The 17,745-nt window shown below is 32.7% G+C and overlaps 1 protein-coding gene across 1 annotated transcript in view; it reads right to left on the reverse strand.

The window, feature by feature from the left end:
* Positions 1-1,255: 1,255 nt before the first annotated feature.
* LOC101706220 (regulating synaptic membrane exocytosis protein 1) overlaps positions 1,256-17,745 on the reverse strand; it is a 137,862-nt gene continuing 121,372 nt past the window's right edge. The window contains 3 exon segments of the mRNA XM_087205128.1: positions 1,256-1,332; positions 1,335-1,481; positions 1,484-1,512. Of these exon segments, the coding sequence (XP_087061254.1) occupies positions 1,256-1,332; positions 1,335-1,481; positions 1,484-1,512 (253 nt within the window).

Genomic DNA, 17,745 nt, shown 5'->3' on the forward strand with positions numbered 1-17,745 from the left:
AACCCCGGAGCAATTGTACTTTTAGAAAAATGGCCGATGAAATTCATGTGAAGAATAATGTTTTTAAAAGAAATCTGCGATTCACATATTTCCTACTGCTTATATATCTTAAAAGCTTTTATCTTGAAGGTATATACAAAAAAAGCAAATCCAGAGAGTTTTTGTGTCATAAATATAATAAAACACTGCTCAGAATTATATAATATTTGATCACACATATTACATATTCATCACTCTGCACAATATAATTAAACCGAAGGTAAGTGAAATAGTGAAGCAATCTAAATGTCAGCATCATATTTCCCTTATATCCATTCAACGTTTCTTTTTCTGTTGCTTAATGCAAGAGCCTTTTCTGTCACAAAATTTACTTATATGAGAAAGACTTAATAAAGATTTTATTAAGACTTTCTCATATAAGTAAATTTTGTGACAGAAAAGCTCTTGCATTAAGCAACAGAAAAAGAAACGGATGGATATAAGGGAAAAATGATGCTGACAATTTAGATTGCTTCACTATTTCACTTACCTTCGGTTTAACATATATTGTGCAGAGTGATGAATTATGTAATATGTGTGATCAAATATTATAAAATTCGTGAGCAGTGTTTTATTATAATTTTATGACACAAAAACTCTCTGGATTTGCTTTTTTGTATATACCTTCAAGATAAAAGCTTTTAAGATATATAAGCAGTAGGAAATATGTGAAACGCAGATTTTCTTTTAAAACATTATTCTTCACATGAATTCATCGGCCCATTTTTTCTAAAGTACAATTGCTCCTGGGTTTTTTGCTTGCATTGAAACATAACAAATACAGTTTAATTACATTCATACAGTACTTTGCAGACCATATTTCAAGTTGCACAACTGACCTTCTTTTCTATAAAAATACAGATATGGCCTAAATTATAGGAAATTCAATTATGGAACATTTTGAAAAGGAGAATCCTGTTGCTTTTCTTGCACATGGATCAATTTGGACCTCTAATACTTCTTTGCATTTCCTTAATTTATATTTATAAACATGGCTTTAATTTTCTTAACTGAAGGAAAATATACAATCATTTTACAGATTAATAAATACTTTCTTCAGAGAGCTACACAGGAAATAAAACCATACATTTAACAGATTTTTTCAGAGATACAGAAAAATAAACTTTCTTTGCAAGGAAGAAATATAAACTACGATCCCACCACATGCTGTAGCAGGAAGGTCAACTCTTGTCTGTCCAGCAAGAACTTGAGATGTTTAAGTAAAATTCACTCGACTCACCTGTTGGCTAAGCTGAGATGTGCTTCTACTTCTTCGAGACACGATGGCCACCACTTGGCACTCAGGCTGGATCTCCGTTTCTTTCCACCTGCTCCAACGGTACCCACAGCAGTGTCAGACTGGCTGCCGTCATTGTGCTCCAGCGTGTATATCTCTCCACTCATGCTGCTGCTCTTCATGATGGCTCTTCCTGAACTTCCATCCGTCTGCCTTGCATTTTAGGGGTAAATGAACTATATTTACAAAGTAAAAACATATATGCAACCATAAATCACAGGTCAGCACAACTGAAACACTAAATCTAATTTATTTTTTGAAATAATCCAGGCACATTTTTGAAGAGGAAAAGCCAGACAAAAAGTAGTCATACAGCTACAAGTACTTAAAGATCACATCACCACTCCCATATATATTTACAAGGAATGTCTTTTAAAACTGACATTTCAACAGAGTATTCTCTAGATTTAAAAAATATAGTAAAAAGCACAACCAATGCTATTCATATGTGGTAAATGTTACCCAAAGGCCTTCTTAATGTTTTGTTTGCTCAAAATATTTGCAAAAACTAACTTACATGACCATTACACATACAAATATAGAACCTTTTAACAGTGATGATGACAATATGTAAGTCAGAATATATCTTAGTATTACAGAAATACTGGGGGTTTGTGGGCACATGTATGATGAATGCTCCAGTCATCAGGGAAAGTAGTAACAGGTAAGTTCAAAAAGACAGGAGGGCAAGATTGGGAGCTTTTAATAGCCACGGAAAAGAGATAAGACTAATTTTTATAATTTTTCATGGATTACGAATTGAAAAGTGGCACTTTCATTTGATAGGAATGATTTAGAAGTTTTAGTTCTTAGTTGAATTTCTTCAAGTGGTCTACCTCAAAATCCCAATAAGATTTTTGTTTTATTCTAATAAGCTTCTTATCAACCCAACATTTTGAGTCATTTACTTATCTGATTATTTTGTTATACACTTTATATAGGCCCCTTTTCAAAACATTAATGAGAATATCACATATGATCAGCCCAAAACTGATTTTTGTGGGTTTATATTCCCAACTTTAATAAACTTTCCTTTTTGAAAAATGTTGTAATTTCTTCTGTGTCCTCAGTAATTTATTTCAATGCATTATCTAAATCTCCTGATCATTATCATTCTCTACATCTCCTTATCCATCCTCCTTAGGTCTAATCATACTGCCTGCTTTTTATAGTAATTTGCCTGCAGAAATCTGATGCAGGATATCCAGAGATGTCAAGATTTGGTCAGTTTTACAGTTCCAATGCATCCAAAATCAAACACTTGCAACTTAGAAATCAGTGCTCTTTTATCTTTCATCAATCTTTTTCAGCACAGATCCCACAATGATTATCAAAAACCTCTTTCTGATTGCTCTTCCCTTTATAGTAATGTGTGCACTAATTAACATGTACCTTCATTCTCCTTGTTACTTCCATTAAACTGGAATTCTATTATAGATCTGAATTTGCATTTAAAAGTTATTTCACAAAAAACACATTATTGGGAAATATGAATCAATGTTCCTTAGGTTATGAAGTTTAAAAGTATCAGAAATGTGTTTTATCATCTTTATATAATGAAAATATATTACAATGAGCTGAAAAGATTTAAATGTTTTCCATGGTTATTTACATGCAGCAATGCAAGGTGAATAAATTTTGAGACATGATTCCCCCCAGATGAAATATTTGTTTATATGCTTAAAGTCATTTTCACTTATGAAGTGTCTAGTTTCCTAGATAATTATTTAGAATACTATTATGGTTTTTGTTTTGTTTTGTTTTGTTGTTGTCTTTTGGTACCAGAGATCGAACTCGGGTCTTTGTGCTTGCGAGGCAGGGGCCGGAACCACTGAGCTAAATCCCTGGCCCATTACTATTATGTTTAATGAGAAGCTCTTAAGGTATTTTCAAATCTCCTGTCTATCTAGGAGTCTCATCAGCCAGATTAACCTAGTTAATCCAAGGTCATGATTTTAGCACAAATATACATTCTACTTGTCCTTTTCTTACTTAGCCTTTTGACTCCCAGTCCTTTATTTTCTATTTTGTAAGTAATATTAACATTATGATATTACATATCAGCACGAACCTGATGCATTACTAAATTTGTTACAGCATCTTTATCACTGCTGAATGACTTGACTTGTAAGTAGAAAATGAATAAAGTGATCTGTTTGAAAACAGCCTATGATAAAACCCACCTTTAAAATTCAAAGAACCCTATCTTTCTTCTTTGATCCTCCCTCTTCCCCAAACTATTAACTTTTTGCTTAAAAATTTCCTTCATATCTCTAAAGCTATATTCATATCTAATCTATATATCTATATATATCCCTTAAGGAAATATATATATATCCTGTCTTCATATATATATATATATATATATAATATATATATATATATATACACACACACACAGATATAGATATACCCTGTCTTCTTCCCTTCTGAATTAATGAGTCAGGTTTTTCTGCACAACTTACTAAAGCTGCTTTTTATTCAAAGCAACCAATTCAGTAGAGAGGAAAACCCAACAGGTAGTGGCTTTATTGACCTAGAACATATTACCCAGGTTGGAATTTATCTTCAAAACTTCAGGATTCTTTTTTTCCCCCCAATAACCATGTGTGCATATGTGTGAATAATTATATGAGTGCCTTATCTATCTATCTATCTATCTATCCTTTTTCAATCATCCTTAGAATTAGGTTGTCATTTTGCTGGCTTTCTCTTTAATGAGTCAATTAAAACTGCAGTGTTTGCCATATATTTGTTCCTGATAATCACAAACATTATATTTGACAGTATTTAATAGTCCTGCTAAAGATGCCCAAATGAACTTGAGCTAACTAAGCTGTGTTGTGCAAGAAGGGCACTTTGGGACTCTCCAGCCCAGAGATGCTTTTTCTTGGCTTCTAGATTTAATACTTATGTTTCTTTTTTTCTAACTCTGGTGTTCAATGTGTTTTGTTTCTGTTTGCTTCTAGTTCTGGTTCTTGGAAAGTCTGGCTCCGATTTTGCTCCACTTGTGACTAATAACATATTCTTAACTAGTGGCAGCAACAACAGGGAATCTATCTACAGATGAATGTCTGTTGGATGGCAGACATCAAGGATATGTTAAAAATTGGCTAGCAGATGACAGGAAATCTGGTTTGTTAGGCTTGTTGTATGTCTGTTTGCATACTACTCAAAGCTCACATCACTCAAGAAAATACTTTGGGCACAATGGAAAATGAAAAGAACAATCCCACAAAGTTTAGGGTTAGGTTTATTAATTTTGATCCTATGGCTGAGTGATAAAACTGAAGCTTTAGTTCTCCTCACTAGTGATAATTTTCAACTGGTGATTAAAAAATTTGTTGCTTTGTGTGTACTCTAGAGATGCTATCAGATTTCAAATTACCTTACATTTAACAGAACTCCTGTTCTGATTGATCTGCACTGACAAACAAGTACCTTGATGATTCTAACCTAAGGGACTAAAGAATTTCCAGTGAATAAACTGATTTTTTTCTAAATTTTTAAATGTATAAGCTTTTATGAAAAATCTATTCTTAAGAAGTTTCTAATATGGATGAATTTTTGTATAAAGATCTAAATCTACAGAGTGGAGATATCAAAGTAATCTGATAATTTTGGCTGAACAGCTTCATGAAAACTGCAGTACGATTTTCCTTCACATGCACTATAACATCTATAATAATAATAAAAAAGAAACGAAGTAGTAACAAATGCTGATGAAGATTTGGAGAGATTAGAACCCTCAACATTTCTGGTGGAAATATGAAATGATACCCAGTGCTTTGGAAAATAGTTTGGCAGTTTAATTAAATGGAAATACAGTAAAACATAAAATTATCATAAAATTATGATCCAAGAATTTCATTCAAAAGTTAAAGACAAAGTTGGCATGGGACTCAACAATTTCATAGCTAAATATATATTCAAGAAATTTGAAAATATATATACACACAAATACACATATGAATGTTCATATCAGCATTATTCTTAACAGTCAAAAAGTAGGAACAACCCAAATGACCAATCAATTGATGAATGTAAAAGTAAAATACGGTATACCCACAAAACGGAATATTACTAACTATAAAAATGAAAGAAGTATTGATTGATGCCACAATATGTATGAAACTGAAAGGATACTACATGAAAGAACCCAGAAATGAAAGTCCACCTATGGTCCAATTCCATCTCAATGAAATAACTAAAAGTGAAATTCCTAAAGACTGAATATAAGCCAGTGCCTGGAGCTAGAAGAGAGGGAATTGGGACGTCTGCCAATAGGCACAGGTCTTGGGGTATGATTAGGAAAGTTATAGAATTAGATGGCTTCTCAACACTGTGACTGCACTAAAAAAACACTGAACTGTAAACTTTAACAGTGCATTTTATTGCATGTGAATTACATCTCAATTTTCAAAAGTTTTATGTCTTTTCCTACATTTTATTAAGGTGGCATATTATACAGTATAAGCACATCATTTTGTTTTATTTGTTAAGAGTAAGGATAGTTTTCTCATGGGCAGACTATTTAATCTGAAATCCCTTCCTAATGTCTATATTGGTTTTATTAAATAGATAAGCTAAAACTTGTCCCAATAAATTACGGAAAATAATATAACTACTTTGAACTATAATTTTGAAAAAACTCTCTGATATCAACAGTACTTAAATTGGTTAGTGTGTACTTTATATGTAGAATAAACACACAGCCTGCATATGGTCTAGTATTTCTTCTATGGCTTACATGATATTAGAACGATAGATAGAGAAGAGGGTCTACCCTGAACTTAGCAGAATTTTAGAGACCTCATACTGATCATACTGATGAGTACAGGAAATGAAGCTGGTGGTAATAATGTTTAGCCCACAATGTAAATTATATATGTGATTTGGTATGATATTATTAGCCATAGAACAGCAAAGTTAATTGAAAATCTATACACAATCAAATTGAAGATGCCATCATTATTAAGATGCATGATTATTCTACATAATTGTTAAAAAGAAAAAATACTGCTAATTAAACTTTGACTTGCCATCAATGGTAAAATATATACTGATTTCAGAGATGTTAAAATATAAACAAGTATTGGGCATTTTATAATCAATTCTGTTATGGAAATAAATTGAGAAGTAGATGTAAAAGAAAAATTTTTAAAGATGGATAAAAAGAAAATTGAAACATCCTAAGCTCATTTTCCCTAACATAAACTAAAAAGACTTTTTATATTACCTAGAGATATGTAAGTGATGGATAATATAAGACAATCAAATCTGTATTGTAGTTGCCACATTTTGTGCCATTAACCAGTATGAGGTGGCTGGCACAAAATCTGGGAACAGAATTAAAAGGTACAGGCCTTTAAAAAGGTACAGGGTGCTTTCAGCAAAGACATGAGGGAAGTCTTCAGTGCTTTGGTCTTATACACATTTTGTTAGTTTGTTTCTAGGTCTCAAATTTACAGGTTGTTCATATTTCTGATTATATAATATGATTGCATTTCATAAACTTTATTTCCTAAGGTTTATTGCTGGTACATAAAACTATGTTCCTTTTAATAATAACCTTGCAGTCAATGACTTTGCTAAACTCATTTATTAGTCATGATAGCTGTTCTTTAGATTGTTTGGGGTTTTTATATATTAATAATCACATAAATTGTTAAAATGACATTTTTAACTCATTTCTAATCCTTACAGCTTGTGTTTATTCATTTCTTCTTGCTTTACTGGAATAGTGCAGGCTCAGTATTGGCTAGGACCTTCTGAATACTGCTGAAGAGAAATTCTGTGAGTGGTCTCTATGCTCCAGCAGTAGCCATTTTCTTTTACATGAAGAACTTTCTTGGCATTTTTTGTAGTGTAGGTCTGCTGTGGGTGTATCCTTTCAGAGAGATCCATCCATCCATCCATTCGTTGTCTGAAATATGTTTTTGTTGGGTAATCATGATGCAAACAAATTTTGATTGGAACTTTTTTCTTTTTTGCTTCCAGCATTCTATTAATCATTGAACTAATTTTTCAGTTTCATAATATCTCATAAAGTTTCGGCTGAGTCTTATCCTTACTGTGCTGAGGATAATATATATCTCTTTTTCATCCCTGAGTATCTATTAAGAAAATTTTTTCTTTTGCTTTTGGTACTTTCATTATGATGTCACTAGATTATTTTCACCTTCACATATTATAGGGTTTTTTAGTTTTTGATATTGTAATCTTATGGCTTTTATCAGTTTTTACAAACTCCCAGCCAGTATCTCAGTACTCAGGCATTGCTTCTGTGACATTTCCTCTGCTTGGACCCTTTCACCATGTTCCACATCTTTTTCTGTGTCCTCCAACTTCTCTCTCTTTTTCCTCTATCCATTGGTTCACGTACTTTCTACAGATCAGCTACATAATCCTCTGGTTTGTTGCTTCAAATTTGCCATTAAACTTACTATTAAATTGTGGCTATATTCTTTCGTTTTAGAATTATCATTTACTTCTTCAATGGAATCCAGGCCTGCTGAACACATCCACCCTGTTGGTTTCTTGAACATATTAATCGTGGAGTCGATACTTGATAACTCTTTTGTTACTTTTTAGTCAGTAGCTTTCCTTCTTTTTCAAGTACAATACAAAATCCTTGTTTGTCAAACCTTGTATGTAACACCTGCATACGGTCTGGATGATATTTTCCTCAAAAAGGATAATTCTGGGGAGTTGACAGATGGATTTCTTCTTCCCTCTGTGCAGAGTTCAGTTTAAAACTCTAGAAAAATGTCAGTGTTAATTCCCACAGTTTGACCCTTTTGAGATTTGTACAGGAAACCAAAGGCTTTTATCAGTTCCCTCCAACAATGCAGAACTTGGAGTCTAATCTACGTCTTCCTAGCACCCAGCAGGTGCCAGTATCTGTGCATCCCTCTTAGCCTCCTAGCTGTGGCATGTTTGATTTCTTGGAATTTTTCCTGTGGATGAATAATTCATTTGTTTAGTGGAATCTGTAGCAAATTTTGAAACTTCACTCACAATTCCTCTCTGTGAGATGCTAGATGTGAGACGTGCATATTTTCAGCTTAGTAGGACCACTGCCTTCTGCTGCAGCTGTTTCCCTTGATACCAAAATGGAAAGTATCTTCAGAGGAAACTGGGATAAATTTGGCACTTACTTTGTATTTTTCATTCTTTTTAACACTGAAGCTCTTCAAATTTCTGCCTGTTTTGTTACTCTCAAATGCCTTCAAACAGCTTTTCTTTATTTGTTTGTTTACTGTTCTTGTTTGGCTTTTGCAGTTTTATATTTGGAAATGTCAATCTGATGCAAACTATACTGTCATGTCCAGAACTATGAAATATTTTCCTTTGAAAAGGTGTAAAATTATCAGACCAGCTATGTTGCCAACTACCTGAGTATGGAGAGCAATGAAGACAGAAGACACACGCTGTAACTGTGCCTTAGCAATTCGTCTCCTTGTAAACTATGCTGAACAGCTCTTGCTGCACTGATAACACTACATACAGTCCGCTGAGTGTCTTGCTTTGGCCACACAAGCACAGGCTTGCTTGTGTGTTTCTTCTGGAGTCCGTGTCAGCTGATACTCTGAGATGTGACATACCAATTTACAGAGAGTTCCAGGGCTAAAACTTTCCTGCATCTCACAGATTCCTGCTAGGCATTTCTGATTGGCTCTGCAAGGCTGTGGCATTTTAGAGAACTCTACAGTCCACCCAGTATTTGTTTAAAGTCAGCACCTATTTACTCATAGAATTTTCATTCATTTTGGTCTAGGCTTTATTAAACTTGAAAGTTATTTTTCTATATTTTATAATTTAGGGATGTGGTTATCTCCAGCTTCATATTAGATGAAGTTTTTAGTATTTTCTTATAAAAATAGAAAAATGTCGGTTATTTATAATCTTTTTTTTTGGTTATTTATAATCTTAATTCTGTGGTCATGAAGTCTTTTTATGAGGTAAAATCAGTAGGACTTGATGACTCACTGGAACTTATATTCCCAGTGGGAGTGATATTACTCTCAAAAGATGACTGGTGTATCTTGATGGGGGAAGAAGAGGGAAAAAACTTAGAAAATGTAAGATTAGTGGTCTTCCAAAGGTTATAGAAGTAGATACAGTGAATTGATGGCATTAAAATTTCATGTGGGAACTGTAATTAGGAAAAGAACATCTACAGTTTCCTTAGGGGGCTGATAATTTTTTTCAAAGATTGCAAAACACTGAATTAAAAGAGGACAGAGAATAATTAAAGATTAAGGTGGATTCCAGTTTTTTGATATAGAAACTCGGTACAGAAAAATATAATCATTTTGTTCAAATACTAAACAAGCTAATATTGTTTTATATTTGTTTTAAGAAATTCTATTTTAGAGATATCTGTTTGTAGTCTTAAAAAGTATAAGGAGCTATTCAAAAATAAATATTCCCAAGTATTTCCAATCTATTATAAATGAAGGGACAGAGAGAGAGAGAGAGAGAGAGAGAGAGGGGAGAGAGGGAGAGAGGGAAAGCTGTTGTATAGTACCTGGTAAAAACCAATCTATGAGAACATAATCTCATATCATAAATGGGCCATAAAATTGTATCAATGAATTATAAATAAACAACATTAAAGATGATATACAAATGCTTTTGTGTGTGTGTGTGTGTGTGTGTGTGTGCATGTGTGTTTTACTTTATAAAGGAACAAACAAGACAGCTAATTACTTCAGGGAATTCAGTTAACTAAGAAAATTTTTCCACTAACTATAGGAAATTCACACATATGTCCTCTTGAAGACTATTTTTTATCAACCATCCTTTGTGTATAATATTTACTTACTTAACAAATATTAATTTATTCATACTTGTTTACCATGCTTGTGCTTAAAGATAGCAAGAGGAGCAAAGCATTCATGTTCAAATGTGTAAAGAAACATAGGTCTCAATGATAATTTTATCAATGAACAAAAAACAATAAAAGTGATAATTCTTTAAATATTTTATCATAGTCTGCAAATTTAACAGATGCCAAGAGTAAAATAAAGGTTAAGTGTAAGAGCTAAAGTAATGAACTTAGAAATAAAATATATTCCTCTAAATAACCTATATCCTTCTATGTACAGTTAAAATTCTAAAATGCAGTAACAAGTATTTCATCTACCTCAAACAGTAAATATGTAACAGAATATGCAGCATAAAAACAGAACAACTAAGATCAGTATGCTAGTTTTTTCACTGAAATTGTAGTGACTCTCTTAGTGTAGTATACTGAAGACCAACTATATATTTTGCAATCCTTCAGCCAAAGTATGCTACTATCTGAAATCAAAATAGTTAATAATTTCAGAATTAGAACTAGATCTCATATTTTACTTTTTCCCTCCTGGAAATTAAAGCAATAGAATTTGTTGTGCCACAGTTTGGTTTGAAAGATGTGTTTGTTAAGCAGTAGTATCCCACTGTCTAAAACTAAGCCATTTCACGGAACTTTGACACATAAAGCAAATAGTATGTTTGCTTTAGTTGAAGTTGTTGGAATCCTGCCATCTGGATATCTAAGTGCTATTCTTGTTTTGTAGATTTTTTCATTAAGTTTGTTGGTACGTTTTAGGTATACAATACAGTTACATTCATCATCGGGATCTTGTACTTTTACACGATGTATCTTGGTTCTTATTTTTTCCCCATTGTAGGTTTTTAATAATGCCATAGATATTATTTTTTCATCTGGCTCTAAGGCAAGCCTTGGAGATGATAAAGTTCATTTTAACATCTACACTCCATGAGAAAAACTCTAAAATCCTCCACGACAATAAAACTGAATCCCTTTAAGAGTGAGAACCAACATTTAAACGCATCCAGCTCACCATAAGTCAGATTTAAGTGGAAAAGTTAAATATTAGTAATCAAAATCCAAATTCTGAAAGGTGTGCCATAGTTCAGGGTAGTCATCTGGTTAATAAAGCATCTAAGGATGAGTTCTAAGGCTTAAAATAACTCATACTTTCTATTATATTTGCAATAACTAACTTATATAGCATAATGCTATACTTCCAAAATTCTGAAGTATATTTTTTTTCACTTTTTTCTCACACATACCTGTGAGGTATGAGTGGCAGGTATTAATTCTCAGTTTTCAAGTGAGTATATGCCCAGTAGTACTACCATGTATGCATTCAGATCTGATTACAACAGTAGAGCTAGGGGTCATGCCTGTGGTGTCTTGCACCAGATACTCAGTATCAGCTATGGACTTAGTTATGCACATAGCAGGCATGCAATAAATGACTTAGGAATGAATGGGCATATGTATGACTAAACAGAAAAAGTAAGTCGAGGTCTACAGAAATTGTACACTTGCTAATGTTCTCAATATTGGTTAGCAACTGGACTGGGGATTTAGCTCAGTGGCACCGTGCCTGCCTTGCAAGCACAATGTCCTGAGTTTAATCCCTGGTACCCAAAACAACAACAACAACAACAACCAATCTATCTATCTATCTATCTATCTATCTATCTATCTATCTATCTATCTATCTATATTGTTAGCAACAGAACCACCCTACAGTGGGCTGAACCAAAGATGAGCATCTAAGTCAAAAGCCCTGTGCAGGGGAAGGGTGGTGGCCTGCATGGAGTCCTGTCCTGGGAATTCTGGTTGCAAGATGCTTTTTATTCAGTTGTCACCAACAACTCCCTTCATCCCTGGCCTCCGCATCCTGCCCTCTTCAATGCCAACATCCTTAAGAGTCCCAGAATCTCCTCCTTAGTTTGAGCTCTATTTTTACCCTACACATGAGCTCTCCGTCCCAGCTTCCATTGCTCCTAATGACTCAAACTGTCTGGATTTTATTGGAGTTTCCCCGTCCTCAGCTCTCTTCACACCCTCTTGCTTTCTTCCTGATTGCCATTTTCTCAAGCACTATAGATCTCACTTCTAGTGCAAGATGTAAACTCTCCACCCTGCCCTGCCATTTGCTCTCTTACTTTAAGATAAAGCCTTGAGCGCCATGATTCTTCTTATTTTTTCACTTTTTTTCTTATTTATTCATTTCCTTTTAAAAAATCCTTTTTAAGGGCTGGGGATTTAGTTCAGTGGTTCTGCTGCCTGCCTTACAAGTGCAAGGTCCTGAGTTCAAACCCCGGTACCAAAAAAAAAAAAATCCTTTTTAAGCAATTGTTAAAAATCAGGAAAATAATAAAACCTTGAATGAACATACACTTTTGACAATGTGAAAGATGATATATTGTGAAAAATTCTTTCATTCTCAAATGCCTAAAAACTGATGGGAAAATTGCAATGAATGCCTGTTGAGCTCACACACAAAAAAAGAAAGGCTTGTCCCCTGAGCCACAAGGCCAAAAGGGAACTGAAAACAGTCAGACCAGTAAGCAGATCATAAATGTCTGGAGAGGTTTTGCAGATGAGAAATTCAGAGGCTTAGGTCCAGGCCTGGGGAGGATTTAGAGTAAAATACTCTCTATGAGCCAGCATCCTTAAAGTAAGGCAGGACATGCATGTGTCTCAGTCCAAAGACTCAGTTAAGGAGAATTTCCAATGAACATTTCTCAGGAAGAAGGATGATCCCAGAATGAAGGTCTAAGATATATGGAAAATGGCTGACAGAGAAATTAGAAAATATGTGGCTCAATATAAAGCATTCAAAAGAAAATAACATGCAACAATAAAGAAATCAAATTATGATTAAAACATGACAAAACTATGTAAATGGTGTAGGGATGTCCGTAGAACTGAGATGTATCACATTCATTTTTTACTCCCTATGCAGAAGTAAAGGTAATTATTAATGTTGATAAATAATAAGATAAGCCCCTAAAGTAGCCAGTAAAAATCATTAAATTGTACAATATCGAGACTAATGAAGGAAATAAATTAAACAAAAATAATTCCATTAGAAACTAATCAGGAAAGAAGAAATAATAAAAAATAAAAATTGAGGAAACAAATAAAAAAGCAAAACAATACTAAATCCACCAGAAATCAAACAAAATGGAAATCTGTAAGTCAAATCATTAAATGATGAAAACTATAAACTAGGAAGAAAAGTTTAAATCCAGCTATATGCTATTTACAAGAGACAAAACTAAAATATTTGGTCACAGGTTGATGTAAAAAGATGTATACAATTAAACTGAACAGTTTTAAATGCTTCTATGCTCACAAAAGACAAAATACACTTTAAAACAAAAATATTATTAGGAATAAAGAGATTAACTACCTTATGATAAGAGAGTTAAATCATCAGGAAGATAAAAGAATTATGAATTTGAATATTTTTAAAAATCTTGTATAAAGAAAAGTGATAAAATGAAAAAGAAGCTGAAAAATCTTTATCATAGTTGAAAAGGTTTTAACTGAGCATTCTAAGTAAATATCAAATCACATTAGACAAATGATTACTAAATCAACCGGCGTTTGAAACAGTATATTAAGCATTGTGTACTGAAAGTATACATAGCTATATGCTTAACATTTAAAGATATAAATTCTTCTCAAGCACACCATAATTACAAAAATGACCAAAACCCAAAAATTAAACTTCACAAACTTCAAATAATTAGTACCAATCAAAATACACTCCGATCACAAAATCATTTAGGCAGTTAAGTTAGAATTAAATATCAAAAAGATATAAAAACACTCCATACTTTTGGAAATTTAGACTTATTTCTACATAGTGACTAAAAAATAAAATGTGATGAAATTTATATATAATTAAAATTACCCAAAAATAACACATTGCAAAACAAAATTGATGTGAAAAAGATAAAGCAGCATTTCAAGAAAAATTAGACCAATAATATTGGAAAATACAGGAAAAATTAATTTCATTTCTATAAAAGTATAATATGATTAAAAATGTATATTCATGGCAGTATCAAAAATTTATGTTGTCTATAACAACAACTATGCATATAAAAACTTTTTAGAGAACATTTTAAACTCCAATGAGAGATATTACAGAAGATAAAAAGGAATGAAAAAATACATACAATAGAAGACTCAACTTTCTAAAGATTCCAATCTACCTCAAATCTATTTTTATGTTCATTATAGTTCACACCAAGAATTTATTTCACAAAACTTAATGTATTTATTCTTTGTTTTGGGGGATTTTTTTGGTACCAGGGATCGAACTCGGGTCCTTGCGCTTGCGCAGCAGGCGGCGAGACCACTGAGCTAAATCCCCAGCCTCAATGTATTTATTCTATAATTAACATGTAAGCACAAAAGACTGAAACAGTCATGAGGCCACTGAAAAAGGAGTCTATCTAGTTCCATTTAAAAAAATATGTTCTATTATATTACATAGTAACTCAAAATCAATTATCACTCTGAAAATTTGCTGTACCCTAAGTTCTGGCTAGATAAGGAACTCCAGGTTTTACTATGGACTGTTTCTATAAAACTGCCATTACTTCCACTTTTTTTAAAGGAATAGAATATACTTTCACACATTTCCATAATGTATCTTAAGAAAAATAAGGAGGCACCGCCATAATTATGAGATTGCTGAGGCAGTGTTCGGAATTCTCCATGTGAGCCAATCAATGTAGGGAGATGTACACACACTGTTAGTGTTGTAAACAGTTAGTGCAGCCTGAAGCCTGAGTCTATCCAGAATGGATGTAATCAATTTTGACATCATGTTATGGATAAATAAGCACTGAAAAATAAATTAAAAACCACAGAATATTCTACCTTTAACTTCTGTAAAACATGTTTTGTGGATAACTTATCTGATAAGGCTGATATATTTCAGTATTTTGAAAACATCAGCAATAATTTTGAGTTGGCAGAGGTAACCAAACAACTACCATTATGTTTGGTACTAAGAGATACACCTTTCAATAAAATTATTGAAATGCAAAAAAAAAAAAAAAGAAAGAAAAAGAAATGAGGTGACTTACCCTACTATGGCATTTACTATAAGTTATATCACTAAGCAATGCTAATTGTGATAATGTGGTGTTGGTACAGAAATACACCCTAGACACATGAAAGGCAGGAAAGAAACAGACTTTGGATTTGTAAAAAATTAACACAGAACACAGCTGACACCAGATGAATAGGGAAATTGTGCCTAGCATATGGAGACGGGGACTGGACAGGGAAGTCACAGGGATTCAGCTATAATGGTAATATTTGACTTTCAGGGTTGGTGGTAGGTGCACGAGTATTGATTATTATTTACTTTATGTGCATTTTAAATAATATATTATAAATTACAAAAAATGTTAAGGTTAAATAGAGGAAAGTGCTTTCGAGCTAAGCAAGCAGGCTCTTCATTCTGGCCGTCCTATTTACTGGCCATGTAATCTCAACAGATTACTTCACTTTTAGCTTCATTTGTAAAATAAGGTTATTAACAATTATATAATACTGTTTAGCAATAATGATTATTTGGATGTAAATCACCTATTAGACTATCTGGTTTATATAAAATACTTATATAATTAATGAACCACAATATTTTAACTGTAAGTGAAATATAATAATATAGGTATTACACAGGTTACAGTAAAAACTATGGAAAGTAACACATGAAACAGGTCAAGTTTGGGAAGCATTGATTCATGACGAAAGGGTATTCTAACCATTCTAAAGGGTGAACAGTTGCAGAAATGTGAGTATCTACCCAGTGGATGAATATTTAATGTTGATAACCCAAGTTCAGGCCTGGGGATCACTAAATAATGAGTTACTAATGGTTATAACACTGCTAGTTTAGAGTCAGCAGTCAGTTCTTCAATGTGGAAATACATAAATACACTTTTCCAACACCTGAAAACTTCCTCAGGGGCCACCTATTTTACTCTTTCATCTCTGATGTGTTAAAATCATCATATGGATCAGCTATATTAAAGACATTCAATGATGTATTAGCTACCAAGTTTCAAAGAACCTCAAATTTTTACACAGTAATCAAACTCAATTGAAACAAATGAAATAAAACCATAGGAATGGATTTTTCTACAAACAATGGAATGGTGCAATATATTTTTTAAATTCCATGAACAATTTTTACTTATTTTCTCCCCCAAAGTATAAGTCACTAAAATCTAATTATTTCCACAAATTAATCCACCTTGATAAGATACTCTTGGTTTGTTTTAAATTTTGAAAACCTTATTTATTGTAACTGACTATTGCCATTGTCTATTATACAGTAAGTCATGAAACTTCTCAGAATCTAACTAAACATATATTAGTTAAATCTACAATAACCTGGCCTCGTAGAAAGGTAAAAATGAAGATGAGGGACCTGTTTCAAAGTGTTCCAGCTCGGCTTCACTGTGTAGTAGTCTACAATGGTTTGGAAGAAAGAACCTGACTAGGAAAAGCTCCTCTCCTGTTCCCAAGGTTCTGCATCTGGCTATAATCAAGACGGTTGTGTCACTTGTATTTGTAGCTCAAGATGTATTTTTGTTGTATTGGATGGTATAATAATTTTAGATATGTAGTGTAATAGTTGATTCAGACATATGGTAGGGTAATATATTATATATTTAGCATAAAGCTAGAATATTTGTAAAGAGCATATGGGCTATCCTTTCCATTTCTTTATAGCTTTAATCTAATCATAGGTAACAATAGTGGGAATAGCTCATTAATCCTGAACTAGTAAAACTAAGATGATGTTATGAATGGAAACACTAGAACATAACTAAAACATATTTTTCTCTGTATCTTTGTGTTCAGACTCATCCTCTCCTTGTAATCTAATTTCCATATTTTCCCCTTTTCCTTTTTAGTACTTTAATAGATCTTAGCAAACTTTGTACAATAGTACAAATAGTACTATCCATAGTACTATTAGTACTAGTTCCATAGTACATAGTACTGGTTCCATAGTTCCATAGTACAATAGGCAAGCATGAAAAATTAAGTCTGTATAGATAAAATTAAATTAAATCGATAAATAAAATCTTTCTTGCTCACTTTGAACACATTTGATGCCAGTAATTAAAATAACGAAGCATATACAAGTTTTATTTATTCAGTACATTAAAATAGCAAGTGACTCTGCAGCTAAGTTCAAATGCAATTACAAAAGTCCAAAGATAATATTTAAGTGTTATTTTGTATTTCCTTACTGAACTACTGTGAAATAAGGGACATATGAAATTATTTTTGTAATATTTTTCAAACATAACTAATATTTTGCAAAAGATACTAACTTTCGTATTTACTCTCTACTAAAATTTGAAATATTAAAAATTTTAAGCTATACTGTTTTAAAATACTCCAAATGTATAAAAGAACATTTCCTTCTGTATATGCCTACTGACTATGACCATTTCCTTATGTATATGCCTACTGACTATTATGTCTACTGACAGCAAATGTCAGAGTAACTATTTACCTATGGAAGATAACTCCTCTATCCAATACT

The sequence above is a fragment of the Heterocephalus glaber genome, unplaced genomic scaffold, assembly GCF_053883595.1.
Source record: "Heterocephalus glaber isolate CG9 unplaced genomic scaffold, H.glaber_assembly_v1.0 deba00000594, whole genome shotgun sequence".
In the NCBI taxonomy this organism is placed as follows: domain Eukaryota; kingdom Metazoa; phylum Chordata; class Mammalia; order Rodentia; family Bathyergidae; genus Heterocephalus; species Heterocephalus glaber.